The following is a 23837-nucleotide window of genomic DNA, read 5'->3' as shown; positions in this document are numbered from 1 at the left end:
ATACTAATCATTTATAGTAGGCCTATGTGTTTTACTTATAATATCTAAATAATTTATACTACATCATGTAAGATGTTAAGCCTCATGTGAATGCAAAGATCTCAATACTTGGTAGACAATACACAATGACGGTAACATTTGATGGATCGTTTTTGTGTTTGAATGTGTCATTTTGAGCAGAAAATTTACTCAAAATGTCACAAAATGGCAAGTTATTAATCCTGACAACAAAAGCAATGATAAAACAGTGTAAATACAGCTGGAAACCAGTGAAAAATGAACCTCATTAATTATTCAAGGTCCAGTGCATGATGGGAACCCCAGTATCAGAAAAGTTGAGTAATTTTTACTTAATTTTGTTGAGTTGATATTTACGCTTTCATTTCTACTCGCTTGAATTAAGTACTGATATGGAATTTACTTAGTTTTTTTTTATTCTTGCCTGAACTAACTTTTTCATGTAAATTACATTGGTTTTTTTTCAGTAGTATTTACTTCACCAAAAAATCATTTTTTACAGTGTAGTAAGAGTTAAATTAAAGAGCTCTACAATTCAATTCTTACTAACAATATGTAGAGCTCTCTAATAATTTCTAGTTATATAAAATACTATGTTAAAAGGCATGCAAACCAGATTTTTACATTTCTAAAGAATATCGAGTGGTATGCGCATGCGCAAAACTTGGCACCATAATGCAGTGGGTTGGCTGGCCACAATGATTGGTTAACAAGGCGATGCGACTGTTTAATTTACATGTTACTAGGTGGTTGTGAGGCCATTCAAGACCTTATGAGGTCAACAATGGGTTTCCTGTTTCAATAGGAATTATGAATTGCTTGGCAAAATAAAATAATTAGTTAGGTTTGTACAAATCAGTGTTGGCAATTGTAGCCTATTAGTGACGCTTTCCTTAGTAAACACCACTAATTAGTTAAGATTTAGACACAAAAAACCGTACAGCTGACAACCACACAATATTTATATAGATCAATTCAAGTTTATTTATCATTAACCCAGTATAACCAGTGATTTTGTAGCAATGAGTGTTGGACATGCAGTTTCTCACTCAAAGTTACCTTAGAGTAGGTAAAACACTGATCACGGCCATTTAGAAAAACCACTGCAAAATAAAAAAGTCCTTTGGCCTTACAATGGCACCATTTCTTCTTCAAAAAAAGGCTGCAAACAAGTAAACAACAGTGTGAATAGTACCTGACTGAAAAATACTGAGAAGGTACATCGTCATCAGGCCTTACAAGATGTCTTCTCTCTAAAGTTCATCAACACTCTCTAATATTAAGATGCTTTGCTACACTAAACGTGTTTCTAAACCTCTGATATCATCCCTGTGAGAAGGAAAAACTTCAACATGACATATTTCTCAACTTAAAATGCAAAACGAAAGTCACTACAATCACTCTTGCAAACAATATGTCAGTCACTTGAGAGAGAATAAACACATTTGCATAAAACTATCTTGTGTGGTCATTTCAAGAAATTACACAAGTGCCCAAAATCTACAGATTCACAAAATAGTTCAGTAAAATCCACTCTTTCCAGCTAACTAGCTTACTCAAAATGTGTAGAACCATACTGAGGATTCAGGAACACAGTTGATCTGTGACTATTTCAAGTAACAGGTACAATGGAGCCAGTGAACATAAGACTTAATGTAGTGCCATCGATTGTTCAGAAGCTGTGCGTATGACCTTAAAAATACAGATAATATAAATACAGTAATGCCATGTTTAAATCATCATGAAAGGCATATCTTTAGCTGTGTTCCATAGTTTTGAAATACTATCCAGAAGCACTTTATGTCTGGAAATATTAACAAATATGATTCATTAGTTTAAAAAAGAACAATTATTATGCCTTATACAATAACCCATTAAAAGTTTCATTAGTTGTTAGATACTACTAAGAGTTTAGCTAGCATTGTCAAACGGTTGTTACTCACACATCTCTTCAGGACATCTTTGAGCTGCAGACAACAGATGAGTGTTAACATGAGGTCATGGGTGAATCTCACGAAAACATGTCTAGGTCACATTTGACACCAAAATTAAAAGAAGTAGTTATGTTTAGTTATATTTACCATAAAGAAAACGATTTTACGACCATTAAAAAATTTTTTGCATTATTTTCATGACATTTCCACATTAAATGTAATACAATAATTTTAAGTGTACATTTAAAAATTACTGTAATAAAATAAATTTAATCAGCGTAAATGCAAAGCAGTACAATCAATACTATGATTTATAAATAATTTAAAATATAAATAATATCAAATTAGAATTTAGTGGGGTAATGTACCTAGCTGTCATAAAAATGAAATCACAATGCAATTTTTTTTTTATATTAATGGTGAATGGCGTCATAATAAGATATATTTGTGTGTGTGTATATATATATATATATATATATATATATATATATATATATATACACACACAATAAACAAATGTCTTGGAAAGAAATATGACCTGGATGTGTTTCGTGAGATTCACACTAATACTTAGTATTATAATCATTGTAAATCAGTTTAATCAGTGGAGAATCCCTGTAAAATTTGGTTTGAAGAGACGCTTTGTCATCATATCAGGCAACAGACTCAAAAGCACGAGCACAATTTAACACTTCAACCTCAAGAGTAAACCAAAGTTGAGAGAATACTGAATTCTCAGGATCAAAACTCGTCACATAAAAGTCTCTTGAAGCCGCTAGACAATGTGAGGTAGAGGACTGAACCAAGCTGGAACAGGCAGCAGTGAAAGAGCGGGTACCATGTCAGGTGGCGTGGCAGTGACGTGGCCAAGGTGGGGGTGATTTCAAGGGTGGAGCGAAGAGAGCGTCACACCTCCCCAAAGTTGGTGTGCCCGGTCTCCTTCGCATGCTCCCTTGCTTCTTTCTGCCCCACCAGGCCAGTCTGGCACACCATGCAGCGCAGAGCGAAGCGGTTGACGTCCGTGAACTGACGTTTCCTCCGCGCCTCGTCCGCGAGCTCCAGCGCCTGGGCCAAAATGATGTCATCGGTGGTGGAGAACACAGTCTGTGCGGGAACATCTGAACTGGGCATCACCTTTTGGAGCGGGTCATAATGAATACCATCATAAATAAGCAGCACTCGTTTGGTGTAACCCACATCCTCGCCGAAGCGGTCGACGCGCACAGTCTGAGTGTCGACGACGCAAATCTCACACTGGAAGAACTTAGAGAGGATTGAAACCTCAATGGCGCCTCCCCACGTGTCATCTCGACGGATCCAGGCACAATATTCCTCGTTAGTCTTGCCCAATACCGCCTCAGAGTACGCAGTGGGGTCACTGGCTACTATTTGTGCGATGAGCCCACGCATTTCCGGCGCACAGGCTGGGTCGTACACACCCCCTTCCATTACGAAGTGCACACTGGTAAACAGACAAGAGTTGTCGGCAGGGACGACGCGGCGCTCTAGAACAGGAGCCAGGTCAAAACTGGGCCCTTTGGTCACAGTGGCTTGCACTTGGGGTTTGGGTTTGTTCTTCTCCTCCTCTACAATCAGCGTGTCTCCTGGAACAGTAAACATATCAATGACCAACACTGGAAACTCAGCATGAACAAATGTGCATGATTGGATTTATAAACAAGGACAAGTCAAACCTGATTTGATAGGGTAGTCTTTGAGGTGGGCTTCCCCATCGCGTAGATCCAGACTGGACGGTGGATAGCCTACCATGATCTTCTGTACATCACATGGTATTCCTGTCAGCTCCTCAATCTTATCTTTAAGCTCCTGAACGCAAGATTGATGTGTAAGGCCCTGCATCAGATGGGTCCCGTTTTTGGCTTTGCACCGCAGACGTAGCATCCTGTACCTATTCAGTTCTGAACGCAGAAAGGTTTCATGAACCAAAATTATATGAAGTTAATAATAATACTGACCATATGCAACAATAATTATCAGGGGGGAAAAAGCACACAATTATCCAGTTTATTTTCTGAAAAATATTCATACAAAGCAACTGCTAAAAATATGGATAAATCATCTGTGTAAAGCAATGTTTATTGGTTTTTTTTAAATGATTTATACAGTTCATGAATACATAATACATATATACATACATGGATAAATGAAAAATATATTAAAGGCATTACAAATATATTCCAATATCACGGACAATCCATGATCTCTAGTGATATTGGAATATATTTTTAATGCCTTTAATATATTTTTCATTCATTCATGTATGTATACTTGAGTTACTTAAACAAAAACAAAAGAATAAAAACACTATATATAATTACTAATTTAAAGCTTTGTGACCTTTTTTTCACCTAAGCAAAAGTATAGGGAGTTTAAAAAATATAAATGTCAATGTTTACAACAATCTAAGCTAGGCTAATTGTTAGCCAGGCTACAGATAACGTTACCGTTACAAAACCTTAACTGATATAACTTATAAGGAAATCACCTTAAATTTCACTATAAAAAGAATTCTTTCACTATAAATATGTACTCTAAATATCAATAGGAAAATGGTCTTATATAGAAAAGTCACGGGTGGCTCGATGCAAAACTCACCATTCACCACTGAGCGCCTTTTAAAACAACAACAATTGACACAGTGACCGAGCGGAAATACGTGTAAAACGTCACATACTCTGTGTACTACGTCCTGAAAACGACACAAAATGCATACGTCAAAATGTATATATATTTTTTAACTGTTAACATTACATTTCAAGCAGTATCAACAGAGTCTTGATATATTAAGATGTTACATGAAATAGCTGTACTTTAGTTCATGTAAAAATGTATATGTTGCAACGTAGAGACATTTAAAATGAACCATTGAAAGCAAAAGCAGATTTAAAATGGAGAAAATCGTGTTTTATTGCACAACCGAATATATTTGTGTGTATGTGTTTTTTAAATAATTATTATTGTAATGTATTTGAATGATAGTTTTGAACCCACCTGTCTGTAATGTCTCTCCCGGCCACAAGCAGCGTTACATATAATCAACGACTCATTTTGTGTGCGTCATTCCGTTTCCGGAAGTGCGCCGCCATTGAAACACTAGAAACCAACGTGAGATTTTCGTTGCCGCGCCAAAAAACATTACATTTAATTTTACATTGATTACCTTTTCTAATTATATCTGAATATTAGTGGGAAGAATGGCGTACAGAGGACAAGGACAGAAGGTTCAGAAGGTTATGGTGCAGCCCATTGTATCCTTTCAGACCACAGAACTGCATCGGCTTCTTTCCTTTGTATTTATATATTTTGATTTTATAATATTGATCATTTTATATTGAATTAAGTATTATATAACTATATCTGGCTTTAAGAATGTAGAATACTTGATCAATATATGAGATGTTTGCATTAGTTTTGTGTTGGTCCTGTTGATCGGCTACAAATGAATGAATGCTTTTAAAATGATTAGATTCATATTGTGGATGATAGTATAATGTTAGTATGTTTATATTTGGTTGTTTCCTTAATGGCACCATCAGAACCTCATTTTCAGGTATCTACAGAATGTAAGTTCAAATTTAATTTTACCTTTCCCTATGTAGGCTATCTATATATTAGGCAAATGATTGAGCCATGTTTTTTTGTTTTCTCTTCCATCTTTTTATTTAATTATTATTAGAATTATTTGTGAAGCATTTACACTTTTGCTTTGTTTTGTTTGGATAACATTTCCTGCAGCGATATATTAAAATCCACCTCATATGATGGATTAACTATGATTATAATTGTTTTGTTTTTTGGAAATAGTGTCTTTCATACAGAAACTTGTTTACGCCACATAATTATAAAATAATAAAGGTAATTGTGAGTTTTTTCCCTTGCAATTCTAAATTGTGAGATGAAAAAGTTGCAAATTAAATTTTTTGTTGTGTGGCATAAACAAGCTTCCATATGGAAGACATTTTACCACATGATACTCCAGGAAGACGAAATGTAAATGAGTTACTAATAGGTTTCCCCTTCCCTGCAGCGTTCTCGAATCCAGGTATGGCTCTACGAACAGGTCAACATGCGGATAGAGGGTTGCATCATTGTGAGTAAAAACAACACATCTCAAATTTACTTTTAAAAGGGACAGTTCGCCCAAAAATGAAAATTCTGTCATTACCATGGCTTACTCACCCTACACAAATGAAGATCTTTTTAATGAAATCTGAGAGTTTTGAAGCACTTTGTCGCTTCAAAAAGTTCATAAGGAAATTGTAAAACTAATCCATATGAATTCAGCGGTTTAGTAGAAAAAATTCTGAAGAGACTCGATCGCTTTATATGATGAACAGATTTAATTTAGGCTTTTATTCATACGAAAACATTGATCGGCGAACAAACAGAAGCTCAACCAAACCTGCTTGAACAGACGTACTGCGTAATAGGGATGGGTGATATGGACTTCAAAATATATCCTGATATTTTCTGGTATTTATTGCAATAACGATATCAACGACGATATAAATTATAGTACCATTTACCACTGTTTTTGGCTACAAGTGAAGGCTGCATACATTCTTGAGAGCCTCAGAAACACAAACATTGATCTAATCTAAAGTATAACGTACCCTTCATCAAACAGGCTCCTATTATTATATAGTAAAAATCCAAACACCAGCCCTTGCAGAAATGTAAAAGTTGCATACGTTTCTTCTGTAAAAGTGCAGATAATGTCCTGAAGAACATCACACAATAATAATTCAAATCAATTACAAGTTTGAAATGTAAAAAACTAACAATAAAGCTGCGTTCACATTACAAGCTACAAAGCGACACGATACCATTCATTTCAATGGAGAGCGGGCGATTTCCAGTGACACGAGCGACAGTGACCGTTGGCGACTGGATGGGGCTTGTCTGGCGACGCGACAAAGTTGATATCCGTTTAACTTTATGCAAATGAAGAGCGACTTTCGGGAGCGACAACCAATACGAGTGAAGTCAGTGGGGTGCGCGTGATCCGTCACTCTTCAGAACCGAGTCCGACCAAGGCAAGAAGAATGAGAAGCTCATTTTAGTAGTCAGAAACTGTCCTATAATGTATGATATGTCTCCATGTACATACGGTGGTACTTGCCGTACTGACTCCGAGTCTGAATGCTTTTGTGAACCCAGATAGACCAGAATTTGCCCGTTTGCTGCAGTTAAATAGCCGCGATGGCAAAGAGCACTCGCTGTTTCTCGTTCATCTTTAAAATTATGCATTTTCACGTCATGTGAACATGCTTTAGCTTCCATTTACCACAACTGATGTGTTAGGTGATCAATGTTTATATGTGAATAAAGACCTAAATGAAATATGTTCATCATATAAAGTGATCGAGTCTCTTCAGAAAATTTAGACTAAACCTCTATCCAGATGTCAATGGAGGGACAGAACGCTCTCAGATTTCATCAAAAAGATCTTTATTTGTGTTCCGAAGATGAACGAAAGTCTTACAGGTTTGGAACGACATGAAGGCGAGTAAATGATGACAGAATTTTCCTTTTTGGGTGAACTATCCCTTTAAACACATCTCATTCTCTCCACTCAGCTCATTTTAATCTGTTACAGATGAACTTGTGAAACAATATCTTGCAGGTATGGTCCATGTAAATAAGATGTTTTCTTTTATGTTTCAAGGGATTCGATGAGTACATGAACTTGGTTTTGGATGATGCAGAGGAGGTTCACATGAAGACCAAGAACAGGAAGCCCCTGGGTAAGTGTGAATTTTGCGACGGTGGCGAGTTATGCTTTTCAGAGAAATAAAGTTCGCTTGAAGTAAATAAGATAAGATTTGAAAAAAAGTATTTTTTTCTCTCTCCAATAGGACGGGTTATGTTGAAAGGAGACAACATCACGTTGCTGCAGAGTGTGGCCATTTGATCGTCTGTTAGGAGTTCATCTGGATATCACTTATTTGCTGTTAGATTGTTTTCATTTGTCAATATTTGGATTGTTGACCCATGCTTAAAATTGTGGAAATATTTGTTTTTCTAATTTTCCCAAAATAAACCTTTTCTTTTTTCTCTTTTTCAGACTACTTTTTTATGAAGCGTGGGCTAAGTGTTGAAATTAAAATATATTTATAATATTGAGGTTTGGTCTACCATATAAAACCAAGTTTCTCTCTGAAAATTATTATAATATGCTCTTTTGACCATTAGCATATGTTCATCAGGTTGAAAATGATTCCTTTCAAAAGTTTGGGGTCGGTAAGAATTATATTTTTAAAGTCTCTTATGCGCACCAAGGCTGAACTGATTTGATCAGAAATACAGTAAAAAAAATTATAATTTTTTTTTATTTCTGTCATGGCAAAGCTGAATTTTCAGCATAATTTCTCCAGTCTTCAGTGTCACATTTGATGAATAAAGTTCAAAACAACAGCATTTATTTTAAATAGAACATTTTTGTAACACAAACATCACTGCTTTTCAGTTTAATGCACGCTTGCTAAAAAAAAAAAATATATATATTTTTTTTAAATATCTGACCCCAGACCTTTGAACTGTAGTGTTTTTGTTCTGTTTATTATTGAGCTGCTCATGGACATGGTTCTATGTTGCTTATATTTAAAAATACATCCATTTTAATAGTTGGAAGTAATATTTGTAAAATTCCTATTTGACTCCTGTCTGCAGTTCACCATGTAACCACTAGAGGGCAGTACTTCAGTTAGTCTCTGGACTGATTTTTTAATGGTTAAAATTGTCTATGTAAGATGTTACTTTTTGGCATTTTATACACCTTTTTAAAAATGAAGAATTTTTATTGTACTTTTTTGTTGCTTTTTATAGTAGGCTACTTTAGATACGCTTAGTGTTTATGTTCAAATGTCGAAGTGAGCACAGTATTGTAAGTGCATTTTACACACACAGCCCAATGATAGCCTACAAACTGCAATTCCTGACCTTTCAAACTCAAAAGTTCATTTTGGTCACAAATGTTACGTGTGGGATTAAATGGGTTAACAGGCTTTTAACCAAAACAGCTAGCTGTTAAAAGTACACAGCAGGTGATTTATTAAGATTATACTATAGAAAAGCTGTAGCTTGTTTCCGCCACTGAGTAAAAAAAAATTAAAAAGGTACGTAAACTGACACCTTTATCTCGCAATTCTGTCTTTTTGTAAGATATGAAGTCCGACAAAAAAAAAAAAAAAAGTCCGAATTGTGAGATAAAGCCTCGCAGTTACCTTTTGTAAAATAATAATAATAGTTTTAATTCTGTGGCCGAAATAAGTTCCAAAGATAACTTGTTGGTCCTTTTATTTGTGGCTAAACAAATTATTTAATACAACATTCCTCACCATATTGCTTTTCAAGATTCTAACTACTAGAGTAGACTATACAAAAATAAAATAAAAACAGCAATGTTTAAAAAATTACAACACAGTTGCAGTTATAAAGTCGTAGGCTATGATATGTGCAGCAAAGCCATGTTTAATCCAATGATTGTTCAATACATTTGCATAGTTCTTTATCTAAGCGCTGTTGTTTTGCAGTAGGCTATGTGGTATAGTTTCAAATCCCCCGTTTTGTGTGTGCCTCCCTCGAAAAATACAATAGCTAATTTTAAGCTTATACAGCTTTAGATTTCAATAACGGTTTTCTTCCTCAAGGGGAAGTTTGATACAAATCTGGAAATATGAAAACAGCATCAAGTCAGCAGTGCTGAGATAGGTTTGCCAGAGAGCAGGAAAGCTGTACTTTGAAGTCTGAGGCAGTGGTTGGTGAGTAGCTACTATAGATAGGGACTCAGTGCCAAACCTGTGGAGGAAGCGGTATCTAAATCACGAGTAAGAGCTTTGCGTGTGTCAGAGCCGGAGAACCAGATGCAGCCGTGAGGCTCATCGGGAGGAAGTCAGTTGCTGACTCCAGAGAGTTTAAGCTCACTTCATAACTGCGACCACACGCTTTTAGTCGTTCACTGTGGGTTCAACCACAGTAATGTTGCATAAAGTCAATCCCCTTGTGAATATATCTGTGCATCTTCGCTGGGGGCTTTTAAAGGTAGGCCTACATGCTCAAAATTGCGCGAGCTGAGGTATTTTGCTTTCTTTTTCATATGAAAATTAAAGTGTCCAGAATTCCCAAAACTGCGCAAAATCTTAAAGGGTTAGTTCACAAAAAAAAAAAAAAATCCGTCATGATTTAGCCTCTCTCATGTCGTTCCAAACCTGTAAGAATTCCGTTCATCTTCGGAACACAAATGAAGATCTTTTTAATGAAATCTGAGAGATTTCTGGCCCTCCATTGACAGCTACGCAACTACCACTTTGAAAAGTTCATAAAGAGATCATAAAACTAATCCATATGAAGTGAGCGGTTTAGTCCAAATTTACTGAAGAGACACGATAGCTTTAGCTCTCAGATTTCATCAAAAAGTTCTAAATAAATGAACAATAAATGATGACAGAATTTGTATTTTTGGGTGAACTATCCCTTTATACACACTCATGGTCTTATTGTTGGTGCACATTATTCTAACAGGAAAAAAACTCTTTGATTTTGCTCATCAAAATAATAACTTGTTTTATTTAATGACTTTTCTTTTCAGCTGATGTCTTAGGCCTTTTCACAATCAAATCCCAATGGATACAAATATAACCCTACTATTTGTTCTTGTTTGGAATTGCATAGGCCTACATTATAGTGTGTGTATATGTGCACAGTTTGTGAATTTTTGGTGTATATGAAAAAAAAATTCAACAGATTTTTTTAAAGCTTGTTACCAAGGCAACATTTCTCTATTTATTTTAGTTTAACTCGACGTACTCAAATAATTAAGAATTATATAAAAAAATGTTTAAACTATATAGATATTTAAAAGTCAAAATGACTTGAATTGAATATATATATATATATATATATATATATATATATATATATATATATATATATATATATATATATACACACACACAAATATATATATATATATACATAATCTAATTCAAACTCATGAAAGTATTAAAAAAAATATAACAGTATATCTAAAATAACAAAGGTGCAGTGTACAAAAAGGCCAGCATGGCAAAGAATACTGTATCCCGCAATCCAATGTTCTAGATTTCCAGAGTGACACGTAAAATAATTTGTAATGTTAGATCTCTAGAGGTGATGTGGCCACTGTGGTTTTCCGGTCATACTCTTCCAAGCACACTTCTACACTTAATGACACACAGTTTCCTTATATTATGCAAATCCCATCCTACATAGGGACTTCCTTTCCTCTCACCCCAGGCAAAAAACCAAATAGACAGTCCGTTTTTGCCGTGACCATCCGGCTATGGGAAACCAAGCAAAAGGCTTTGCAGGCAGGTCGACCCTTGCTGGGTTTAGTCGTCGGAAACACTGCCCAGGTCAGATTGGCATCCGGGAGCTCCCGAGGGGCCTTCCTGTTCCAGCGGGAGTGATTGTTGTGAGCGTGTCCTTTGTTCTCCCTTCCCCCGATCTGACCTGTCTCCTACCTCGGCTCCGTCCAGACAGGTTCAGTCTGTATGCTTTCATTGCCCTCAACATCCATCGCCATCATCCCTGATGTCTGGTTCACTCACATGTTTGTGCACTGATGTTGTTTTTGTTCACTGTGTCTGCGTGCGGATCCAAACAGGAGATGCTTTCACATTAAAAAGTGATTTTAAAAAGACTTCGGGTAATTTATCTGATTGCCATCCTCTCTGTCTAGAAAGAGTGATGACCTGTTTGTTTTCATTGTTCTGAACCGAGGATGAAAATACTTCTTGTAAAGACTCAAATAGCTCAAACCAGAATCGTAAACCTGGGAAAGTAGATTCTCTGTAAATACATTTTTGGTAATAAAAAAAAAAAAAAAAAAAAAAGATGCAAGAGAAAAGGCACTTATATTTCTGAAAAACCAGTCTGTTTCCGTTTCAAGATAATGATTTGATAAGGCCGGAGATCAGTTATTGAAATAATTAAGTGAACTAAAGAACTTGTTTTATTAATAGTATCATTTTATATATATATATATATATTAAATAATACTTATATATAAGCACTATATATATATAAGTATTTATATAAATACTTATATATATGTGTGTATGTATATATATATAAAACTGAAAATGATATAATGTAAACCCCCAGAAATATGTGTCAAGGTCAGTAAGTCTCTTAAAAATATTAGAATTTTTTTTTACGTCATACCAAGTAAAGAGATATTTCAGGACTTTAAATTAATCAAAACATTTGTTGAAAATTAGAACAATTTAATTTTAATAACTTCATATATTATTTTAAAACATATTTCATAATCCTATTTATCTAAGACTTGAAGGTGACGTATAACCTTCAAAAAAAAAAAAAAAAAAACCTTCCTCGGTATATGGGCAACAACAAAAAACCCGCTGCAAATGCTGTTTACACGAAGGTGACACTCCACCAAAGCATTCTCTGAGCGCACAGGCAGTGACCTGTGAACATGTTGCTTATCTTGTTTTAACAGTCTGGTCGTAATGCATAATACCTCCATTTTTCTCCTATTAACACATACAATAATATGCAAGTCCGATAAGGGCTTTTGTTTCTCATTTTCACCCAAGGAAACATTTGTAGCATTTTTCATTGTGACTCACTTTGGCTGAAATGAACGTGGCACCGTTGGGCAAAGGTCCAGACTCTTGAGTGTAAGAGAAAAAGGGTCCAAATCAGGCCAGGCTTTGTGCAAATAAATAATGAACAACTTTTGGACATTTCGATGTATCATCATCATCAGATCATCAGTGATGATAGAGGGCATCAAGGGACGGCTGGTGAATGGGTGGAGTTTGCTGTGAACTGTTCTATGTAATCTTTTCAGCAAGTGTAAAACAGATAACATGAAAGCAATAGCATGTTCTTAGCGGTAATTGTGATTCAAAGAAAAAGGTTTCTTTCCATTGCGAAAAGATGATTTTTAAACATTCTGAGATACATAATGTTTTCAATTACATTTTAATCTCAATTTGAAAAATATTTATAATTAGATAATTTCATTTGAAAATGTGAAATTTTAATGAAACATTATTAACTGAACTCAAGGTCATCAAAATGCAAGGTGAGTTATTTAAGTAAAACATTTTTTTTATATAAATATATAGACCTATATGTTTGGGACATGATACCTGCTTTTATTTCTGTATATTCCTTTTTAGTTCAAATACTTATTAGGAAATGAAATGCAAAACAAACAAACGGGAGAAAAAAAAAGGGATTTTTTGATGATGCCTTCTGACACATAGTGAAACTTGGCATCAGCTAGCCATTGTTAAAGTCATCATTCGCACATATGTTAATGAGGGACCCGACAGGCACCAGTTTTAAAATGACCCTAAACAAACACAGTACAAAGTGACACTTATGTAATTTAGTGCATTTTTGGAATATAATTTGTTGCTGCACTTTCTGTAGTAAACAACTAACTCTCACTCTCTAAACTTCTCACTTATGTTTGCTAAAATTGGTCACTTTTCCCCCTTTCATGGCAGGTTTTTTTTTTTTAATCAAAGACTTTTGCACGCACACACACACACACACACACAGTGTGTTGGCAATTCAATATGAAGTGCCTAAATGTACCGAACAAAAGACCTGCAGGGGAGCAAAAGGAGATGTGGAACAAAAAACAAACGAGTAATGAAATTATAACAATACAGAGAGAGAGAGTGAGGGGTGCGGGTGCCACAATGGCAGGGAACAATCGCGCCGCGTCAATGGAAAAAAAAGTGTGTGCGGAGAAGGAGGGGGGGGTAGGCTTTGGACAATAGGCCGGTGACAGCGACACAATGGCGGCACTGTTTTCAATTAGACATTATCTCATAGACAGAGTGGCAGGTTTCATTGTGCTAGGGGGCTATTTTCAGGGCCGCCTTTGTGTGCGGCACTGCCAATATTCCCTTCAGCCCCTGCCGTGAGCCGGCCCTTTATTCTCGCTACTGTTTGTTTTTTTTGCACAAGCGCTAAAGTAGAAATGTGGGTGGTTTTGGAGCAGACAGGCCTCTGAGCGGAGGAAAGGGGGGAGTGGGGCATAACTTGTGCCTTGTCACCTGGGTTTACCACGGCAAATTGGAAATAGCCAGAGCTGGAATCTCTTGGCAGACATGAATGCGATGCCAATTAGACATGCATTACGTGTGTGTGTGTGTGTGTGTGTGTGTGTGTGTGTGTGCTTGCCACTAGTGCAGTTTGCGGGCCTGGTGGGCATCATGAGGTGTGCTCCAATTTACAGGCTCCCTATGCAGTGTTCACTGCTCCCTACTCCCTGAACATGGGATATACGTTGAAGTGAACTGACATTTGGAGCGCCCTGCTGCAACGTCATCAAAGAAAAGCAACGACGGGGTCACGCAGATTATGATATAACATAAATAGACATCATAATTTACTTTCAAATTTAAAATACATATACAAAACACATTATGTAGGCCGCAATGACAGTTCCACTTCCTGTGAAGTGATGTATCGATGTTCCCTTATCCCCTATGCCATTCGCTGTGCCCTTCAAAATTAAAATGTTCACTCCCCTCGGATTGGAATCTCACTTAAGATTGTGAAATACCCTGTGAAGTCCACTTAGCAGTCCTCTTACAGTCGAATGGAACACACCTATGGTCTTGATCTAGGCTTGCATTGTGGTTTAAAATGCAATTTTGTTCCAAACCAATTTTTTTTTTTTTTTTTATGACACAGAAGCTTATAAAGAATATCTTGGGTCATGGGTTCAATACCCAGGGAATGCATGCACTTTAAAAATAAACACTTAAATGCAATACCTTTTTTCTTCTTTTTTTTCTTTTGTGTGTGTGTGGATAAAAGCTCCAAAAATATCAAAATACATCATAAAAGTTGTGCAAAAACAGTCCATGCATCTTGTGCGCTACATCTCACATCTTCTGAAGCCCTATTGTAAGTGGAAAAGTTTGAAGCACCATAGCAAGTATGATATCACTGATTCCAGATACAAGCAAGCCAATTTAAAAGATAGGTTTCAGCTCATTATCTGTCCTGCACTCATGAAGCTCAAATGGTAGAGCATATGCCAAGGCCATGGGTTCGATTCCTTGGAAGAAAAAGAAATGCTTGAATGTATTGTCATTTGATTTGGATAGTGCATCTACGAAATGCATAAACGCAAATGTCTGTCAAGCTCCAAAAATGACAATAAAAACACTATAAAAGAATAGCATTAAAATAGTCTACATGACTTGTGCACTACATCTCAAATCTTTTGAAACCATATTGATTTGTGAGAAAAACAGATACAATTTGAAGCACCATAGAAAGTTTGATATAACTGATTGCCAGATGTAAGCACACCAGTTTAAAAGATTGCTTTTTAGCTCACATTAGCTCAAATAGTAAAGCATGGCGCTAATGACGACAAGGTTCTGGGTTCAGTTCCCAGGGAATGCATTAACTGGAAAAAAACAACAACCTTGAATGTAAAGTCAGTTGCTTTCGATAAAAGTGTCTTCCAAATGCATTAATGTAAATGTCTGTAAAGCTCCAAAAATTACTTATATTTGAAAAAAATGAAAAATGAAAAATACATATACATTTATATATTGTTTTATTTTAAATCTCACAGAACAAATGACAGAATATAGGTTTGCAACAGCATGAGGGTGAATAAATAATAACAGGATTCTCACGGGTACATGCAAAGTATTTTGTCAACAGCCTCTTTGCAGCTTGTTTGCATTATGGGTAGAGGAGATGGGGACATTTACATGTGCAATATCTTTTCTGTCATACATACTGTACTCCTTTTTGTAATTAATTGTTGTATTTTGCTTTAGTGCTAGCAGGGCTGTGATGCACATTTCTGTAGAGTTTTTCATTGTACAATGTGAGATCCAAACAAGCAGACATGAAACAGGCGAGGTGAATGCCCTTCGCCCATATCCTCCAGTTTGGAGAGAGAATTCTGGCACATCGAAATGCCGAAAGCCTGAAAGCACCATCAGATAAACTTGTTTGGTGCCTCTCAGCCCATTTTGTTCAGGTGCGAGATATTTGATGAAAGCCAAGTTGCACAAAAAGCTGGTAATTGGCCTGAAAATAAACAAGGCCTAACTTGCCACTCAAATATTTTGGTTCTCAAACCACCTGCTGCTTTTTTGCTATTGCTTTTACCTCAATTAGGTTGTGCAGACCTGATTCTTGTGATTTCACAGAGCGTTTGCGGTCAAAAAGGAATGTTTTGCAGCCCGTTTCACACAAACAAACACGTTTGTTGCCTGATATCAACGAAAAAGAAATCGGAATGGGTTGCGGCTTTCCGATAATTCTCAGAAATAATACGCTTGACCTTATCGCATATGTGTTTTTAGACGAGTATCTGTCATGTTTGCTGTTCCATATCACCCTGGTTCCCTCCCATGCGGTTTGAGTGACTATCTGGCTCAGTATTATTTCCCCATCAACATTTTGTGCACTTTTTTTATGAGGACACATTGGTTTTTGCGAAGTGCATACATAGACAAAATGCCATTTTGGTTGGAGAGTAAACGGCGCAGATAGCAGTTGCAAAGGAAAATAATCATTTCATGGTGGTTTATGTCGTTCTCCCACAATTCCACACTCCCGCCACATTGAACAAGCACGATTGGTTTGGTGGCCTAGATAATCCATAAAATGTCAAAGGTTCAAAAGTAAATCACTCATTGGGAACCTAAATTAATCAATTCGATATGTTTTGTCTCATTAACAAAGCATTTTTTTTGCATTAACAAAATATGCAAAACAAAATATGACACTTGCCTGATAACATTACTGAAAAACTGTGGTAAAACAGTGTACCGCCGAAATCAGCATTTTCTAATCAGTTAATCATTCACATGTAGTGAAATCAAGCACAAAAAACATGTTTGTAACAAAATCTCTACATTGATGATCGGGTCTGTTCAGTGGGAAAACAAAGAAAATTAATCAAAATTTTAATAATGCTTTAAATGAGACACACTTGCATGTGTTGATAAAGATAAAGATCTTCAATAGGCGAGTTGGGGGGGGGTAAAACAGCACAGCAAGCACAAGCAAACAGGAAGACAGAAAACAGGCATATCCGCTCCCAAAGTTCTTTTTATAATGTATGCCATTTTTGCAACCACAATGTGAGATTATTCTTATTAGTCACAATGATTGCCTAATTGCCATAGTGTGTAGCGCGGAGAATACCAAGTGATTCTTACAGGCCTGACAGGCAGGCTGTGTTATAATGAAGACAAGGGGTCTAAAGAACGTTTGGTCGTGTTCCAAAAGACTGAATTAACGTCTTCATTCTATGGAGTCATTTGCATTTGTAAATGCCACGATTTTGCAGAAATGCTTGTTTGCGTTCGCCAATCTTTTGATGCACAAAGGCCTGTCCTGACATTGGGAGCTCATAGGGAGCGTTCCAACAACGTCCAGAAACATACTCTGTGCGAGTACACAAGTAAACCATTCATAGGTTGATTCCTTAAAAAAACACTGAAACATTGCTGTGTTTGTTTGAGCATCGCAGTCTGTATGGGAAACCTGTCTAGAAACAATTATTCTATTTTTCTGTTTTACTTTACTTCATTTTATATTTTATTTGGTGATGCTAATGGCGCAGAAATTACACACCTCTCCATTAACATTTATTGTCACATTACTGTGGCTGAAATAAACATCATAGGGGCAATAGAGATACTAAATTATTATGTCATTAAACTCGAGTTTTACGTTCAAGTAGTTTCTTAGAGTATTTTTTTTCTGTCCTAAAGGTTGTGCAACTGTTAGAAACAAATGTTCTTAAAAGAATAATTATGGAAAATCTTTGATCTTTATGATGAGCAGTGAAAACTAATTCCATGTTTTCTTATAATATTTACAAGTGGCAGCATATATATTGAAAATAACAGAGGGCCTAACACGGATCCTTGTGGCACTCCATAATTTACTGACGGTATCTTAGATTTTTCCCTGTTTAAATAGACAAAAATTGGTAATGGTCTAATAGGTACGATACAAACCACCTTAATGCCTGTCCCTGAACACCATAATTTTGTAGTCGATCTAAGAGTATGTTATGATCTATAGTGTCATTAAACTCAAGTTTTTCATTAAAGTACTTTCTTAGAGTATTTTTTTCTGTCCTAAAGGTTTTGCTTCTGTTTGAAACAAACGTTCTTAAAAGAATATTCACTGTAAAAAGTGCTCAGTTGACTTAACTTTAAAAAAGCGAGGAAACCTGTTGCCTTAAAATTAAGTAAATAAACTTCCTCATAACTTAATTTTTTTTAATTACGAATTAAGTTTATTTACTTAAATTTAAGACAACGAGTTTATTCACTTTTTTAAGTTGGCAACTGATCTCTTTTTACAGAGTTTGTGGAAAACCTTTATGATCTTTTATTTAAATTCTCACGTTCTTAGCGCAACATTGCTTGAACGTTTTTAACATTAAAAAACCTTATGCATAAAACTCGAGCAGAATGAATGTCTTTGTAAACTGTTTTAAAAATAAACAGTTGGGTTCAATTTAAATGCTGAATGATAAATAGAATGTTTTTGAACGATTTAGCAGAAATTTGTTCTGATTCATAAATGGAACGCTAGAAGAACATTTCAGGAACGTTTTTGGAATCCTACCGTTCCCACACCGAAAATGGAATCTTTGTAACATGTTTTTAGAACAAAAAACTCTTTATCTTTGATAAACAACAGCATGAATCACTAATAAACACTATGTACTCCAGGACAAAGGGTGCAGGGTCCATGCTGAAACGTACAGTGCCCAGATGGACAATAAAGACTTCTTTTTCATGAACCCTTTTCACAAGGGCTAGAACACTGAGGCGGCGTTCATCAGCTCAGGTCTTTCTCAACCCCGTACAAAGCTTCATTCTGGGTAATCCTTTGGACAAATGAAGAAAATGGGAGAGAGTAATGAAAAAAAAAAAAATCGCCACCTTCACCTCAGCCCAGCGGGGGACACAAAGGTAGAAGACCTGAAAAGCTCCTAGCAGAACAAAGGTGCGAGCGTTCGTCTAAAGCCCCCAGAGTTACTTAGTGACAAGAGAGTGACATGGAAATAAAGAAAGAGAGGTGGATATAAAAGGCAGAGGAAGAAAAGAAGGATGGAGAGGGTTAAAGAAAGACGGAGTGGAAAAAAACACTGAAGAAGTGGTGGTGTTGTGGAGGGGGGGTAAGGTTCTGTAATCCTGGAATAGTGGTAGTCAAGCATCTCCATGGAAACAGGCACAAAGGCCTGTGGTTTCCTATTGATGGCTAATTGTATTCTTCACAGCTCTTTTGTTAATTGTTGTCTGCCCAGCTCCTACTTCCTGCTGGGCCACTACACAAAGGCAGGAACAGAGGGGATTAGAAATGGCACATCGGCTTTGCGCTCTCACCCCTGCGCTGCGATGGCTAGTTGTGCGTGCGCTGGGGGGAAAAAGAGACAGAAAGAGACATAAAAACGCAGGTCTGGAACGCTTTGAAGAACTCAGATTGGCTAACGGGCCCCGTGCAAATGTCACAAGTGGGGTGACTGTGATGGAGCCCCTCGTTACAGAGAACTTTACTACAATGACGCTGCTGTTGGAAAGGTCTTAATTGAGGGTTTGCTCAAAATGTTTAAGTATTATGTGTCAGGATTTACAGCTTTGGCAAGCATGGATATGGCACACCACTATTTTTCTGTCATAACACATTGCACACTTGTTTTAATAAATAAATAAATAAATAAATAAATAAATAAATAAAAATTGTACATTATTTCTCACATAATATTAAAGCTTTTTTGGAATTTCGGAATTAATTATTTGAACTAATTAAAAGTTTTCCCCTCAATTCTTTAGATGACACACAACATACATCTATACATTTAGCAATTACTCATTCTCATGTCGTTGCAAATCATCAAACCTAGTTACTTTTGGCTTTAAAAAAAAGCACTAAAGTTCTGATCATTTACATCCGTATTATGGTTTTGTGTCATAATAATACATTTCACACTTGTTTTAAAAAATAAATGTCTATTTTTTTTTTATCCACATAATATCATTTTTTTTTCTTTTTGTTTTTTCTCAGAATTAAATATTTGGACTAATGAAATGTTTTCCCCTCAATTATTTAGATGACACTCAACATAAATCAATAAATTCAGCATTTAAAGTGTCGATTCACTCCAAAAATGTCCAATTACTAACTCTCATGCCATTGCAAACCATCAAAACGGGTTACTTTGACTTGAAAACTGACCCACTCCCAAAAAGCACTAAAGCCATATTGTGGTTTTTTGACTGAAATAAAAAAAAAATTATATATAAAAAAGCATGTTATCATGTTTTTTCCCACCCAAATGGATTTTTTCATTATTGTGTGCAGTTTGGGGATTTTTTCATTATTGTGTGCATTTAAGATACGTTTGCAAAGGATAAAATCACATTAAAGCTGAACTTGAAACAGCAGGTACTCATGGACTGAGCATCTCCCTTTCCCCCTTCAAGGAATCCAGCATTTTTTCTTCTACCAAGGGAAACCCAGAGAGAAGAGCTTTCCCTTTAAGAGGGAGGTGAATGACAGGCAGCAGGACCGAGAATGTTGGAAACTGAACACCAGAAAGTCAGTGTGGAGTGAAGGGAGGCTGGATCGGAGAGAGTGCGACGTATTCATCAGCTGTACGCTTGGAGTCTCAGGTTTTGCTGTGAGCCGTTGATAGACAGAGGCGTATTATTCATTGACACGAGGGGAAACCACATTTTGCATGCGGCGTTATCGATTCTGCGGGCCCAGAGACTACGGAAAGACTGGAGGAATAAAGTTTGGGGAGCGCAACGCGCAGCGCACAGTTCTTTCGGAGTTGGTAAGTGGGGCAAATGGCGCTTTGTTTGAAACTTTACGCACGAGTGTTTGACACGTTTTAGTCTGTTTGTAGTGAGGTATACAAAAACCAACAGAAGTAGTTCATTTGGACGAGAATTGTGACGCTATCATCTACTTGAATTACCTTGGCCAGAGTTTTACGCATCCGTCAGGTCATAATGTCCCAGAACCCGCACAGTTAACAAATCTCACTTTAACTATTTTTTCTGCATCAAACGAACTCGTTTCTCCACCTGCAACTGTCCTGTGGTGTGTCAGGACAGCATGTTTGTGCATACGGTTGGATGGGAAATGACAACCTGCTTTCAGTGCGTACTCAGTGAATAATTAAAGGGATAGTCCACCCAAAAATGAAATTTTGTCATAATTTTCTCACCCTCAAGTTGTTCCAAACCTGTATGAGTTTCTTTTTTTCTTTTGAACACAAAAGAAGATATTTTGATCCCGTTGTAATTACTATGGAATTCAATGGCTTGTCTGGTTATCAACATTCTTCAAAATATCTTCTTTTGTGTTCAACAGAAGATAGAAACTCATACAGGTTTGGAACAACATGAGGGTGAATAAATGATGACAGTATTTTCATTTTTGGGCGAACAATCCTTTTAATGTGAGCTGAAAATATATTTAATCTTAAGGGCATTACAGCAAATTATTATATGTTAAGAAGCAGATCTTAGTTGTTTTGTTTCATTGAAGTTCCTGCTCAATTTGACATGAACTTTTACACGTATGGTTTAATAGGAAATTGAATGGGTTTTGAATGCATTTCCTATGCACATGTTCCCAATTATGTTTATAGTTTAGCCTATCTCATTTTGAGATGAGCTCACACTATAACTTTTTGTTTTTTAAATTGTGTTTTACTCTTCTTAAATGGTTTTGTTTTGGACTGAAATATGAAAGTGACCTGTGAATAGTGATTCACTGGTCTAATAGGGATTCATGTGCTTAAAAGTGCATAAACAATTAACCAAGAACTTGTAGGTGCTTTTTAGCCCCTAATGAAGGAAATAAAATAAATTTGCAGCTCACATTATTAGTGGTTGACTGATATGGGCCTTTCAGTGGTAGATGTCGATTTCAAAATAGCAGTAGGCAGATGCTATTATACAATTTTACAGTTTAATGACAGCAAATAAGATGCACAAAAATATGAACTTAAATGAACACATATCTTACACTATATATATATATATATATATATATATATTATTATTATTTTATATATTTTTTTGTATATATTTTTTTATATATAATAATAATAATATAATATTTTATATATGTTTAATTTTGCATTGGCTTATTTTTATATTAATAAAAATAAGCTGATAATTGGCCTAACCAATATATCAATCTATCACTGCACATTAGATGAAGATGACTGTATCTGCTTTCAATGGATTTTAATCAACTTTTTTTCTTTGTTTCTGTGTTCTTTGTTTTTTATTGTATTGCCACCTGCTAAGAGTTGCTATTCAGGCAGCCGACAGGTCTGACAGATTTTCTGTTGATCTCTATGTTGAAGAATATCAGCCTTCCGGAATAACCAGAAAGCAAAGCTCCTCAGGGCAGACCGATTGTGGCGCAATCGCTGAATAGGTGTAAAACTTTGATAATGAGTTCTTAGTAGACATTTATTGCCCCTGTTGTGTGTGTGTGTGTGTGTGTGTGTGCAAAGCCTGTCGTGCGAGTGCAGACAAGAACAAGAACATCCAGCACCTGAGTTGTGCACCTCCATTGGGACGGGCATGTCGACAGATCATTAAAGGGGAAGTTGGCGAAGTGGTCTCGAGTGTTTGGCTTCACAGTGGCCGACTGCGCACAATGCTGCCTGTCAGCAGGGAGTCTCTGACCTTTTGCTTTTCCCCTCATTTCTAACCATCTTATGTTTACGCTATGCCTTATTTTCCTTCTTTGCATCCCTCTCTGTTTCACCTCCATTCTTATCCATCTCTTTGTATATTTGTACTCAGTTTGAGAGGTCAGGAAACCAGTGGTGGTTCTCTTTAGCTGTCAGCGGGTCTATACATCCGGTCTCTGCGAAGTCTAGAGCCCGGATCACTTCACAAGCTGATTTATACCAATTCTGTTGTGTTCTTATCTGACTGTCAAGCTGAAATTTACTTTGCAGCACTTTGGATGGCAAGCACACTGAAAATGCAATGCTTTTTTGAGCCCTCAGTGGTTGACTGATAGGGGTTTTCCAGTGACCGATACCTAGATCACACATCACAGTATGGTTGTTATTGTTACACAATTTTGATGGGAAAAGTTGAAAAGACAAGAATACAAACACTTATTTTACTTGTGATTCATTAAATGAGTCCGAAGTTGTTTATCCATTGACAAAGCTGTTGAACTTTCCAATTAATGCAATTATTGTTAGATATTAGTGCCCAAATATTGTCCTTTTCCAATTAATTTGCCTGGCCAATATATCTAAAAAAAAATTATCTCGAGGCTGACACACCTGTTTTGTCTTTATAAAGCTCTAAATATACACTTACCATTGTATTTCTTTGTCATCTCATATTTTCAGCTGGAGGATTCCATTAACTGTAAGCTCTGCCGATGCCACGTTTGTCAGCGTTGAGCCAAAGGCAGCCATTCACACGATGCAGACTGAAGTTGAGAAGTATAAATTCAGGAACAGTTTGAAAAGTTGTCCTGAGAACTTCTGCTGAATCCTTTGCATTATTGATGGACGGACAACCTCGTGACATTATTTCCCATAGGGTAGAGAGTTTAGCTAGGACAGGAGGATGAACAAAAGTCTATTCTTTCTGTTAGTCAAACTTTGACCTCTTCTGTTCGGGTCTGCATTGTTTCATGTGTCCTATTGAGCCGGGGTTTGATGAGAGAGAGACGACAATAGCTTGTTTAGAGAGTTTTTCAGGGCTCGCCACAACATCAATGAAATCAAACAGAGCAGGCCAAAGAAGCTCGCGCTGATAAATGCGTTCGATC

General features: G+C 36.4%; 3 protein-coding genes across 3 annotated transcripts in view; 2 read left to right on the top strand and 1 right to left on the bottom strand.

Annotated features, from left to right (window-relative positions):
• Window positions 1-973: 973 nt before the first annotated feature.
• Window positions 974-4618, bottom strand: yod1 (YOD1 deubiquitinase). Its single transcript, XM_082155975.1, has 3 exons — window positions 4569-4618; window positions 3647-3871; window positions 974-3556 (listed from the first exon to the last, which is right to left on the bottom strand). Exons 2-3 carry the CDS (start codon window positions 3852-3854, stop codon window positions 2859-2861), a joined length of 906 nt encoding a protein of 301 aa, XP_082012101.1. The 5' UTR covers window positions 3855-3871; window positions 4569-4618; the 3' UTR covers window positions 974-2858.
• Window positions 4619-5032: 414 nt separating this feature from the next.
• snrpe (small nuclear ribonucleoprotein polypeptide E) lies at window positions 5033-8031 on the top strand. The gene is made up of 5 exons (XM_082156045.1): window positions 5033-5221; window positions 5510-5536; window positions 6001-6063; window positions 7642-7720; window positions 7832-8031. Exons 1-5 carry the CDS (start codon window positions 5168-5170, stop codon window positions 7885-7887), a joined length of 279 nt encoding a protein of 92 aa, XP_082012171.1. The 5' UTR covers window positions 5033-5167; the 3' UTR covers window positions 7888-8031.
• Window positions 8032-20576: 12545 nt separating this feature from the next.
• The window catches only part of sox13 (SRY-box transcription factor 13), a 30221-nt gene continuing 26960 nt past the window's right edge, over window positions 20577-23837 (top strand). Inside the window, exon 1 of the mRNA XM_082155127.1 lies at window positions 20577-20847. The gene's annotated coding sequence lies outside the window, so the exon portion shown is untranslated. The remainder of the gene's footprint in view (window positions 20848-23837) is intronic.

The sequence above is a fragment of the Leuciscus leuciscus genome (assembly GCF_965113295.1).
Source record: "Leuciscus leuciscus genome assembly, chromosome: 23".
NCBI lineage: Eukaryota > Metazoa > Chordata > Actinopteri > Cypriniformes > Leuciscidae > Leuciscus > Leuciscus leuciscus.
This window is presented reverse-complemented; position numbering and strand designations above follow the sequence as displayed.

Excerpts from the sequence above, each read along its gene's own strand:
- yod1 (XM_082155975.1), bottom strand. The coding sequence starts at position 3,854 with ATGCTACGTCTGCGGTGCAAAGCCAAAAACGGGACCCATCTGATGCAG. Across the intron at positions 3,557-3,646 it reads AGACTACCCTATCAAATCAG|GAGACACGCTGATTGTAGAG; the intron begins GTTTGACTTGTC and ends TTACTGTTCCAG.
- snrpe (XM_082156045.1), top strand. The coding sequence starts at position 5,168 with ATGGCGTACAGAGGACAAGGACAGAAGGTTCAGAAGGTTATGGTGCAG. Across the intron at positions 5,537-6,000 it reads TTTTCAGGTATCTACAGAAT|CGTTCTCGAATCCAGGTATG; the intron begins GTAAGTTCAAAT and ends CCTTCCCTGCAG. Across the intron at positions 6,064-7,641 it reads GGATAGAGGGTTGCATCATT|GGATTCGATGAGTACATGAA; the intron begins GTGAGTAAAAAC and ends TTATGTTTCAAG.